At 38.6% G+C, this 12,893-nt stretch overlaps 2 protein-coding genes across 2 annotated transcripts; both read right to left on the minus strand.

Moving 5' to 3' along the window:
- Positions 1–1,394: 1,394 nt before the first annotated feature.
- On the minus strand, positions 1,395–6,176 carry LOC133876352 (uncharacterized). The gene is made up of 5 exons (XM_062314619.1): positions 5,985–6,176; positions 5,679–5,819; positions 5,393–5,523; positions 1,914–2,229; positions 1,395–1,772 (listed from the first exon to the last, which is right to left on the minus strand). The coding sequence occupies exons 1-5, from the start codon at positions 6,174–6,176 to the stop codon at positions 1,395–1,397; spliced, it is 1,158 nt and encodes a 385-aa protein (XP_062170603.1).
- A 990-nt stretch (positions 6,177–7,166) lies between these two features.
- Positions 7,167–8,111, minus strand: LOC133876353 (uncharacterized). The gene has a single exon (XM_062314620.1). It carries the CDS (start codon positions 8,109–8,111, stop codon positions 7,167–7,169), a length of 945 nt encoding a protein of 314 aa, XP_062170604.1.
- Positions 8,112–12,893: the final 4,782 nt, after the last annotated feature.

Consider the following 12,893-nt stretch of genomic DNA (forward strand, 5'->3'; position numbering starts at 1 on the left):
AGAGAAAAAACAAAGAATTACATATAATACTTCTTCAAGTGCTCGGTGTTCCACGATCTCAGGAGCATCTTCCATGTCTCGGTCATTAGACGATAAGCTCATTTCTGATGGCATCCTACTACCTTATAGGGACCTTCCCATCTAGGTGTCATTTTGCCTTCCGTTGGATCTTTTGTCATTAAGCTCACTTTCCTGAGTACCCAATCTCTGAGCTGAAACTTTTTAGGGACCACCAATTTATTGAAGTACCGAGTTGTTCGATTCTGATATGCTGCCCATGTAAATTGAGCGTCGTCTCTTTTCTCTTGTAAAAGATCTAGATGTAACTTGGTTTTTTCGTCATTGAGCCCGGGATTGTAGTAAGCTACACGAAAACTCGGGGATCCCACTTCGGCTGGTATCATAGCCTCGGTCCCATAAGTGAGTGAAAATGGGGTCTCTCCTGTTGGAGTTCTCCTTGTGGTTCTGTACGACCAGAGCACCTCTGGAATATATTCAACCCATGCTCCTTTCTTCTTTTCGAGTTTTTTCTTCAGTGTCCTTACCAGGGTCTTATTTGTCACCTCTACCTGCCCGTTCGCCTTTGGATACAGTACCGAGGCATAGTAGTTTTGAATACGAAGTTCTGAACACCACCTCCGGAATGGTTCACAGTCAAACTGCTTCCCATTGTCTGTGACAAATGCATGAGGGATTCCGAATCGACACACCACCAACTTCCAAAGGAAACTTGTGATGTTCGTCGTAGTTATAGCTACTAATGCTTCTGCTTCTGCCCATTTAGTAAAATAGTCTACAGCTACAACTAGGAACTTCCGAACCCCTTTCCCTACAGGCATTGGACCAACAATATCTACCCCTCATTTTGCAAATGGCCATGGAGAAGTGAGGGGAGTAAGCTTCTCGAGCGCTGTCTTCATAATTCTTGAGAACCTCTAGCATTTGTCACAATGCTTTACAAGAAGAGTTGAATCCTTACTAATTGTAGGCCAATAATAACCTGCTCGGATGGTCTTTTGTGCCAGCATCCTTCCTCCCGAATGGTTTCCGCACACACCTTCATGGAATTCCTTAAGAACATAATCTGATTCGGTCTTAGAGAGGCATTTGAGCAGGGGTTCGGAGTATCCCCTTTTATATAGTACTTCTCCAATTAGGCAAAACCGTGTTGCTTGAATCTTCACCTTCCGAGCCGCAACCTTGTCTTGGGGTAACAACCCGTTTCACAGAAACTGAATAATCTCTGTAGCCTATTCTAGTTCATTCCGCGTTGTATCTGCTTCCATGACGTTAGTCTTCGGGGTTACGGACGGCTCAGTCAGAATAATAATCTGCCGTCTTGACGATTCAATCTCTTCATCCGTTCCTGATGCTATCTTCGAGAATCCATCTGCTCAGATATTTTCCTCCCGAGGTATCTTTGTGATAACAACCATTTCAAAATAAGATTGGAATTGGCGCACCTGGTCCAGATATCTGGCCATTCGATCTTCTTGTGTTTCAAATTGTCCTTGAACTTGGCCCACCACTACTTGAGAATCACTTCGGATTTCAACATTAGTTGCTCCCATCTCTCGGGATAATGCCAAACCTGGTATTACGGCTTCATATTCTGCTTCATTATTCGTTGTGACAAAGTCCAGTTTTATAGCAAAATTGAACTCTTGACCTTTAGGGTTCCCGAGGAGGACACCTACCCCGCTTCTGCCCCATGCCGAGGAACCATCCACATACACGACCCAAGTTAATTCTATTGGAAGTTCTTTCGCTTCCTGGATGTTGCAAAATTCTACCAAGAAATCTGCCAGAACCTGCCCCTTGATAGTTGTCCGAGGATGAAACTCGATATCGAATTGTCCGAGTTCCATTGCCCAGTTGACTAACCTTCCCAGTAGGTCAGGCTTTTGCAGAACCTTCTTCATCGGATACTCCGTTAAGACTCGAATAGCATGAGCCTGAAAGTATGGCCTCAATCTCCTGGCCGAGACAAACAAAGCGAACGCCAACTTTTCAATCCGAGGATATCTTTCCTCTACTCCGTGAAGTGCCTCACCCGTAAAGTAGACTGGTTTTTGAATCCCTGCATCTTCTCTAACTAAAGCCGAGCTTACCGCTGAGGGGGAGACTGCCAAATAAAGATAGAGTATTTCCCCTTCGGAAGGGCGGCTCAACAATGGAGGGTTCGTTAAGTATTTCTTCAACTTTCCGAAAGCTTCCTCACATTCCTCACTCCACGTAAACGTTTTTCTCAAAATTTTAAAGAAGGGAAAGCACTTATCTGTTGACCGTGAAATGAATTGGTTTAAGGCCGCAATTAAGGGTGTAAACGAGCTGAGCCACTCGCGAGCTTATTCGGGATTGGCTCAGTTTGAACTTGACTTGTGCTCGAATCGATTATTAAATGAGCCACTCGTGAACATGAAATTAAGCTCGATTATTAAACGATGCAAACTCTTATAAACTCGATTCGACTCGATTAAAGCTCGTGAACCCGCTCGTATAAGGATCGACTCATTTATTAAGGCTCGACTCGTGTGTGTGTGTGTGTGTATATATATATATATAATAAAAATAATTTATATGTTAATTTGTTATAATGTATTGGTTATATGTATATAAAATAGTAAAAGTAAATAATATCAATACTTAATTGTTAGTCATATGATATAATGACAATCTAGATACTTAATCATATTATTCATGTAATATAATAGGACTATGTGATTATATAATAATATAACATTATGGCATATGACATGTAATCACTTTATTATATGTTATAAGTATTATCTTTAGAACTAGACTCGTATATATTTACTAATATGTATATATATTAATAAAAATAAGTTATACAATATATTATTTATTATTGCTATACAATATATATGTAAAAGCATAAATTAAGTAACAAATAAAAATGGTCAATATATATTAAGTAGCAATAATTAATTAGTTATATGTATATCAAATAGTAAAAGTAAATAATATTAATACTTAATCATATTATCTATTGACAGTTCAGATACTTAATCATATTATTCATATAATATAACAAGACTACATAATCATATAATAATATAACATTGTGCCATATGATCATATCATCTAAGCAGTATCATTAGTTACTTATGAATCATTAAATCATATGATACTATTATCATTAGATACTTACGAATTAAGATAATTTGACTTATAATGGTCATACTTATCATAGATAATTTCATAGATCATATGATATGATTCGTAATTCATATATATATATATATACAAATTAAGTACAAGTATAAATTATACATAATGTTATATAAGTATACAAATTCATACTAATACAATGACTAAGTATGATTTAAGATTCTAAGTATTTAATAATTCTTAACCAGATACAATAATTAAGCATATAGATGATATCCATAAGTATCAATTCACATTAGTCCTATGATATAATGACAATTCACATAACCACATTATTCATATACAATGATAATGTGATTCATAGAATTCTAAATTAAGTGATTAGGATTAGAATCATCAATGTGTTAATTATAATCACAAATTAAGTATTATTATTAGAATTTAGATCAAATTATCATATGATCTAACATTGTACCATATAATCATTAGATCATATGATCTAAATATTATCATTAGATACACAATACCAGATGATCATATAATAATTGTCATTGTTAATGTTGTTAATGTAATATGTGCTAGTTAATATTTATATTGACTATTGTTACAAATTTTTATCATTAGATACTTAAAAATTGTTAGATCACATGATTTAAAATCCAAGATCAAATGATATTTTGTTTATTGGAGATTATTAAGTATGTAAGTATATTTTTTTCCCGTTCAATAAGTTAATTTTGTGTTAAGTCAATAAGTTGATAATTACATCTTATTATTATAGCTTAATTATAATTTATAGCCAAATTCATATTTTATAGGTTATAAGGCTATGATTTTTCATATAATTATTATTAAGCATCTAATTATATCAACAAAGTATATATATATATATATCTTTTTTTATATACAAGATTAAGTGGAACTATAATTTTTTTTTTATATATATACAAATGTAATTATGTGAACCGCAATATATAGTATATTATTTTTTAAGCATAAATTAATTAACAACTACCAATAGTTAATTTATGCAAAAGCACATAAATAAATGCTATAATGCTATAATGTAATATATTATAAATTATATGTATATTGAATAATTTATGTTACTAGTATGAAGTATATAATTATATGTTATAAATGCATTGATTTAAAAGACACTCACACGTATTTAATGATAGCAAAAGGCTACTAGAGATTTGCAATTTGTTTGGCCCCACTTGTTGTCCAATTTTTTTTATTTTTTATTTTATTTTATTTTTTTTATTTTCAATCTATTCATTTAGATTTTACCAAATATATTTATTATAAAAAATAGTTTCACTCTTTTCAAAATTAATTTATATATATATATAGCCAAAGAATATCTGCTGGCAACCATTACCTCATATTTATCAATTACCACCACACGTTACCTTCCTAGTTCCTATATGTCTATGATGGCAACCATTATGGCATTATCTCATATTTACCACCACACGTTTCTTTCATTTCCTTGATATGTGCATGAGATTTGAAAGCAATTCCTTGAGATTTGATACACGCAGAAGTTATCAGAAGTTTGAAAGCTCTTAGACATGTGGGTTACATTCAGACCACCTTGGAATTTTACACGCAGAAGTTTTCTCTTCCCAAAAATCAAGCCTTTCACCTCTTTTCTTCCCAAAGGGCAGAAGTTTTCTCTTCCTAAAAATCACGTGTTTCACCTCATTTCTCTCCAAAAGGCTCTCAGACTTGAAGCAACCATTTCTCTTCCTCCCCAACATTTTTGCTTTTTGCAATGATGATTTGGTCTTCTTCTTCTTCTTTTTTGCTTGAATCAGATTTGAAAGGTATGCTACATGTAATTTTCTTTTCTCATTAATTCAAAAATCAATAATGTCATTCACTTCTTCATTTTTCTTTTCTCACGTATAGGCATTTTTCTTCTTCATGTTCTTCTGCCTTCCCAAAACACCATGGAAAGCCGCCGTTCTCAATCGTTCCATGCATTGTCGTCTTCGGCGTTGAGATGCTCCAGAGTGGGGTGTAACGTGTTGGAGAGAGATTTCAGGTGCCGAGGGCGCAGCGCTGGGCGTGCAAGCCTTTTCAACTTATTTGAGCCGAGCTCGAGCTCGAGATTGGCCAATATGATCGAGCTCGAGCTCGATCTCGCACAAGGTTCATCCCTTGGCGAGCCGAGCTTGAGCACAGAAACAGGGCTCGTCGCGAGCTCGAGCTCTTGAAAAACTCAAACGAGCCGATCCCGAACAACCAATACCCGCGCAGGATCGGCTCGTTTACACCCCTAGCCGCAATTCTTTCTGTCAGCCGTTGGAGTTGTTTCGTTGTTCTCAGTGCCTCCATCTTAAGGACAGCCTTGACCTTCTCTAGATTTGCTTCGATACCCCTCTGTGATACCATGAAACCCAAAAATTTTCCTGAAGAAACTCTGAAGGCACACTTCATAGTTCATAGGGTTAAGCTTCATCTTGTACTTTCTTAAAGTCTGAAAAGTTTCTCGGAGGTCTTCTATATGTTTGGTTGCCCGGATACTTTTAACCAACATGACCCTGAAACATCTTGTTGACCAGTCCCTGATAAGTGGCTCCTGCGTTCTTCAAACCGAAGGGCATCATCTTATAACAGTAGAGTCTTCGGTCTATGATGAAAGCAGTTTTCTCTTGATCTGCTTCATCCATGTAGATCTAGTTGTATCCCGAGAAAGCATCCATAAAGCTTAGGAGCTCATGCCCGGACGTTGAATCCACCAATAGATAGATCTTAGGCAAGGAAAAACTATCTTTCGGGCATGCTTTATTTAAGTCAGTGAAGTCTACACACATCCTCCACTTTCCAGTAGATTTCTTTACTAGCACCACATTGGCCAGCCATTCTGGGTAATCCACTTCCCAGATGAATCCAGCTTTTAACAACTTCTCTACTTCTTCCGCAATAGCTTGATTTCGTTCAGCAGCGAAAGTTCTTATTCTCTGCTTCACTAGTCGATGACTCGGTTCCACATTCAGCTTATAGACAATAACCGAGGGATCGATTCCTGGCATGTCTTTGTGGCTCCAGGCAAATACATCACTATTGTGTTTCAAGAACGCCACCAGATCTTCCTTCACTAGTTGGGGGAGTTGTGAGCCTATGCGAACTTTCTTTTCCGGATCACCTATTTCGAACTCGTCCAAGACTTCCACAGGCTCCTCCAACGGTGACTGCTATTTCCCGTCCTCCTTAGCTTTCTCACCCAGATTGTGCTGCCTTGGGGTGCTTTTCAGGGACAAGTTGTAACAACGTCTAGCCTCATTCTGGTCTCCCTTAACCACTTCAACACCTTCTTCTATCGGGAACTTCATACTGAGATTTGGTTTTGAGGTCACAGCTTTTAAATCGTTGAGAGCTGTCCTTCCGATAATGGCGTTGTAGGCTGAAATTTTGTCAACTATCAGGAATTTCACAGGGAGATCAATCGAACCGAGAGGCAGCACCTTCTTTCCAGCGAAACCTAATAAGTAGCATGAGACCGGAACCACTTTCTCCCGTGGGACTCCCATGTAGTCAAAGGCTGACTTAAACAAAATATCGGCCGAGCTCCCTGTATCAGCAAGGATCTGTCGAGTCTGATAATTCGCAATTGTTAGAGTGACCATAAGGGTGTCTATGTGCGGAAGTGAAACTCTAGCATAATCATCATCTGAAAACCCTACAACCATAGGGTTACATTTCCGAGACTTGGGGGGCTTTTGGACCGAATACACTTCGAAATCATCCAGCTACCTGGCATAAACCTTTCGAACTGAATTGGACTCTCCTCCACCTTCTAATCCTCCCGAAATGATGGGAAGGTTGCCTTGCTGCTCCAGCCGAGCTCTACTCCTGCTTCTTTCCCTTCTTTCATCCTCTCAAGGCCGAGGTCCTGGTTCTCTGCTTCTACCTCTTCTCTCTTCTTGCCTCGGTTGATAGTTTCTCTTTTCATTCCGATCTTCTTCTCTTCTAAGCCGCGGATATTGGTCCCACTCTTGTTGGTTTCTCTCATTAACGAGAAATTAGACTAACTTCCCATTTTCGATGAACTTCTCAATCAATTGTCTCAGTGATACACACTGCTCGGTCAGGTGACAATATGAATCATGGAAGACACAATATTTGTGAGCCAAGCGTCGAGGCGGATTTCCTGGGATGGGCCTCGGCCTCTGGTAGTTTGGATCTTTTTTGAGTTCCATAAGCACCTCAGTGAGAGAGGCATTTAATGGAATCCACTTGTAATCTCTGAAATTCTTCTTTGCCTTCTTGTACTCCTCGGGACTGGCATCCTGTGTGGCCTTGGGATTCTTCTTTCTCTTAGGTTTCTCGGTGGAAGGCTGATGTTGCTGCTGAGAATCGTCGAGAAGGGCTTGGAGCGTTTCCTCCTGATTAATGTATCTGTCCATCTTTACCATAAAGGTATAGAGATCCTTCGGTGGTTTCAACACCAAGTCAGCCATCAATGGTCCGTCTTTCTTCAATCCTTGGAAAATTGCACCATAAATGAAATCGTCTGGTGCGCTTTCCGTCTCCAACTTCTTCTGGTTGAACCTCCACAAATAATCCTTCAAATATTTGTTTGGCCCCTGCCGTACGGAGAGTAGATACCCTCGGGGTTTCCTCCTGATCCTTCCGGACACAAACTGGGTCAAAAACTTCCTACCAAGGGTATCGAAATTATCAATTGACCTCGGGGGAAGGTTTCTGAGCCAATCTCGGGCCTTTCCGGACAAGGTGAGGGGAAAAGCCCGGCACGCCACAGCGTCGGGTGTCTTATGCAAGGATACGTGAGATCGGAAATTATCCAAATGCTCCACTACGTCTTCACTACCTGAAAAAATAGAGATATCGGGTACCTTAAACCTTCCGGGCAGGTCGAAGTTGGATACTTCTTCGGTAAATATAGACTCCTTATGCTGGAAGAGGTTATCCACAAGAAACTCTTTCCCATCGCGCTTCTGATCCATAGTTCTTGATAGTGCATCATACTTTGTGTCCTAGTCTAGGACCATCTGCTGTAGCCTTCTTTCAGCATCCATTGGTGAGGGTGGAACCTGGTTAATAGGCTTCACATGGTCCTCGATCCGCGGCTCGGCTCTCTCCCCTGACCCTTCCGGGTTTCCATTAGGATTTGTTCCTTCAACTGCATCGTGATTCAATGGTGATGGAGTCTGAGCAGCTCTCAGCAAGGCATTCTGAGCCAGCAAGTCCTCCACATTCTTCTATGTCTGAGCCAACTGTTGGCTCAGCTGGGTTATTCTGGCCTCTGGACCGGCAGACTCTGCCTCTCCGCGGGCATCATCTCGACCTAGATTAGGGCGTCGCTCTTCTTCATGAGTTTCGTTTTGAGCCGGATTAGATCGTCGTGTTGTCACCATCACAGATTTTTTTTTTTATGAGAAACGAATAATCGTTCCCACAGACGGCGCCAAACTATTGGTATAGTTTCTGGTATGGTGATGTATCACCTGATGATTCGTTGACTCCCTCGATCGGCCTACCTCGAAACCTGCAAAATAACAAACGACTAGTCGGGGGTGCCGACTACGCCCACTCCAATGCCTAAGTCAGTTCAAACTAATTTATTTTCTGGAGAGTATCAGTAATCTCAAAAGCTCAGAGAATCTGTGTCAAAAATACCTAGCGTAGTAGTCTTATTTATAGGCTTATGGTTACGTTACAGACCTACTGGGACTCTCGAAACCCAATTGGACTAGGAGTTTGAGTCCCAGTTGGTTCGAATCTCGACCTTATCTTCAGGAGGTTTGAATAAGGCAGTAGAGTCCAAGTTGGACAGCACTTTGCTTCTTCAATCCTTGTTCTATACCATTACGGCCTTATCCCACTAATTATGGGATAAAGATTACCCTCTAGGCTTCCGGGATATGGGCCACATCTCACTGTACAGCGTTCTAACTTCAGGGATGAACTCATGCCAGTGTTCTGTCAACATTTAATTACTTATTAGTCGAGTTTAAGAAGATACTTCCGAGACGGTTGTAGCGTGCTTCAACCAATCTTCCGAGACGCGAATATCATAGACATGTTCGCTCCGATCATACTAGGAGATCTCGGGATATTTTGCACAGTTACTGAGTTCGATAGGTCCGAGATGTTACCATACCGAGATAATCTTTTATACAAGGTCACGATGAATGCCCGAGATGTAACACCGAGGTGACTCAAGGTTAGGATCCACGTGCCCTCGGGGTTGATTTTATCCCCAACACACTTGATCAAATTAATCGATGTTAATTGGTATATATCAAGGAAAAATATCATTTAAAAAATATTAATCACGTACACAAACAATGGAAGAATTGGGCATATATATCAAGGAAAGAGGTAGACACCAAGGAATTGAATCAATATATATACAGTTCAAGAGAGACTGTCATATGACTTAGGGAAAGGGAAATTTCAATTGTCATTATATGTTTCTATGCAAATTATAGACATGTATTGATCAATTTATTTTTGGTTTAATGTTTTTGTCCTTTTATTCTTGTAACAGTTATGATGGCCGGGTTGGTTGTATTCTTCTTCTTCTTTTTTTTTTTTTATTATTTATTTATTTATTTTATTAATGAAACAAATGAGTATTTCATTGATCAAAGATCACAAACACAAAGTTCTTATATCACAAAGTATAAAGCTTTGCAAAATCATAGCTATATACTATGAGATTATATAGTCATAGATACAATAAAATTCTTACAATAAAGTGTTATTTCTGACTTTTATCTTCCCCTAACCCATGTACAAAAATAGTTAAAGAGCAAATCTGCTCCGTGCAGATTAGATCGAAGACAAGTGTAGCCAAATATCCTAAAAATATTTATTTAAACCGGCCGTGAGAGATAACCTTTAACATCTGACTAATCTTCATTATATAAATCACCTATAAGGGCAGATCTAAAGAGAAAAAAACTCTTATTCAAAGTAAAAACACAACCAGCAAACAGTAAGAACGGCCAGGGAGAAAATGAATGACACAACACAAAGATAGATGAATGGATGCATAGCGAAGAAGTCAAAATTACTGATCTGGTCAGAGAATACCTACAAACAAAAGAAAAATCCAGAATAAAAAAGAAAGAGTAGGAGTAAAAAGTATAAAGGGAAATGAATTTGCTCCCTCATCCTCTCATCATCATGTTAGAGTATTTTGTGAATATTTTGATGGGTTGGTTATCTATATATTTGAGTGGAAACAAATTGTTTAAAAAATCGCACATCAATCATATATGTCAATGAGTCAATGTGAAAATATATGAAAACAGTTTGAGAGAGAGCATCATGGAGAAAAAGTCAAGGAAATTTTCAATTTTGCTATTTTGTGAATATTTTGATAGGTTGGTTATATATCTATTCAAGTGTAAATAAATTGTTTAAAATATCGCACATCAATCATATATGTCAATGAGTCAATGTGAAAATATATGAAAACAGTTTGAGAGAGAGCATCATGGAGAAAAAGTCAAGGAAGTTTTCAATTTTGAAAAAGTCAAGGAAATTTTCAATTTTGCTTATATATATATATATATATATATATATATATATATAATCAAAGTCATCAATCATTCAGTACTTTTTTCTACAAGAATAATCAACTTATGGCATGCTTTGAATTAGTCTTTGTTAAACTTAATTAATTAATACATTCAAGGAAATGAGGAATATATATAATCAATAGCCTTCCTTAGTGCACATGAACGAGGTTGAATATATATAGGCTAAGCAAAGGTTGGTGTGAGACATTAATTATTATTATTATTATTATTTTGAAAAGTTGAGATTTCATTGATCAAACCATAATCTCCTGCTAAGCAAGAAGCACATTCCAGATAATAGTGGGCAGTCCTCCATCCACATACATTGTCAAGAAATTAGAAAATGACTAATTTAACTTGACAATGAGCAGCAGTATTAGCCTCTCATCTAACATGGTGGACAAAACAATGGTGTATCCTCTAGATCCGAATCCGTGTATAACAAGTGGAACCATCTTAAAGGATATGTTTGGTATATAGAATAGACTTTTAAAATTAATAGAATAATTATTCCGATAATTGTTATTCTGTCGTATAATTGGTTAGTTTTTTATTTTTGGAAATAAATTGAGATCTAAAGGACAAAATAGCACTGAAGAATTCTGAAATTTTTTCCCCTAAAATAATTAATTGTTGCTTGTAAGATAATTTTTTGCCGGGAGGGGGTGGTTTTCTTGCCTTCCCCTCCCGGTGGTGATTTCTCTTTGACTCCTCGTGAGTCAGAGAGTTTTTTGTTCCCCCTGGGTTTGTTCAGTGGGGTTAGTTTTTCTCATAACCTTTAAGGTAGTGGAGCTTTTGTTCCTCCCGGCTAGATCCGGTGGAGGCTGGTCTTCCCCTAGCCTTTCTGGGCTATGGTGGTTTTTATGTGTTGTTATTTGTTTGGCAGGATTTCTCATCTCAAGTTGTCTTCCTTGGGGGATTGGCCGAGCGTTTCGGGTCGTCGGCGGGATGTTTTTTGGCCCGTTCTTTCACCCTTTTTTCTTCATATTTTGGAAGCCAGATCTGCTATTCCTCGCCCACTTCTGACTGACACGCGCCCCCCAGCCGCGTTCTTCGTCGCCTTTCGTCCCAGCCGCCGCTAGATCCGGCCCTGTCGGTCTCCGGTGACCGACGCGTGGTGCCCACGTGCCAGTGGGCTCTCCGCTGTTTGGTGCGCGTATGGGCCACGCGCCGTTTTTTTCTGGCCGATCTCCGCGGTTTTCGGTCGTCTAGCGTTGGTCCTCCGTCTGGGTGGCACCGGTGTCAACGCGTATCCCTCACGCGCCGCCGTCCGGCTTCTTGGCCCTTTTCCTCCACTGTCGGCAGCTTTTTTTGGGTGGTCTCTACTTCAGTGTCTTGTGTTTTTTCTCTTTTCTTGGGTCACAGTCTGTTTGTGTTGGGTTCAATTTTTATGGGAATATTTGTTGGCTAATTGCTAGATCTGGTCTCTTTTCTTTAAAATGTGAGCGTTAATGTAAAAGAGGCTCAAATGTCTTTATTGTAAAAGTTGTATTTCTGCTTAGGCAGCTGTTTATTAAGCCAGATCTTTCTGGTTTAGAGAATAGGGGGCTTGTCCCTTATTTTCAAGTTGTAAGCCTTGGGCTGTTCACCATATCAATTATAGATTACCGTTTCTGTTAAAAAAAAAAAAATTAGATTACAATATCCACTTAATTCTTAAAAAAGAAATAGATCTAGACATCAGTGATTATTTCTGCGACTCACTTAATTAAAATATTTTCCCTAGCTTAGGGCCTTTAGGCAACAATTAACAACAACTTAGGGTTGTTAATTTGTCGCTTTAAGAGTTGGTGAGGGGTCCTCGCCACTGTGACGTTCTTCTTTTTCTTCTTCTTTTTTCTTGCTAACCCTGTAACCCACATCCTAAAAAAAAAAAAAGAGGAGAAATTATGTTCCCACGTACGATAATTAATAACGTTTTGTGAGAATCCGAACGCCCATTACGCTATCTAAATTCCCATTATTTTAAATATTTTATTGTGTGAGGACAAAAAATGTCTCTAGAGAGAGAGACTATGCCTTCTCTCTACCAAGGGAACGGTTTCCTCATCCTCTTTCACTCTTTCTGGATCTTACACCTGTTCTTACACAGTTTCCCATCCCATCTCACCTGTCAATTTCACAGAATCTGTCTTTCTTTGTTTCTATTGGCTTCATGTCCTTTTTCCTCTCTTTTCTCTTATCTACCACCTTGGC

This window comes from Alnus glutinosa, chromosome 8 (genome assembly GCF_958979055.1).
Source record: "Alnus glutinosa chromosome 8, dhAlnGlut1.1, whole genome shotgun sequence".
Taxonomy (NCBI): domain Eukaryota; kingdom Viridiplantae; phylum Streptophyta; class Magnoliopsida; order Fagales; family Betulaceae; genus Alnus; species Alnus glutinosa.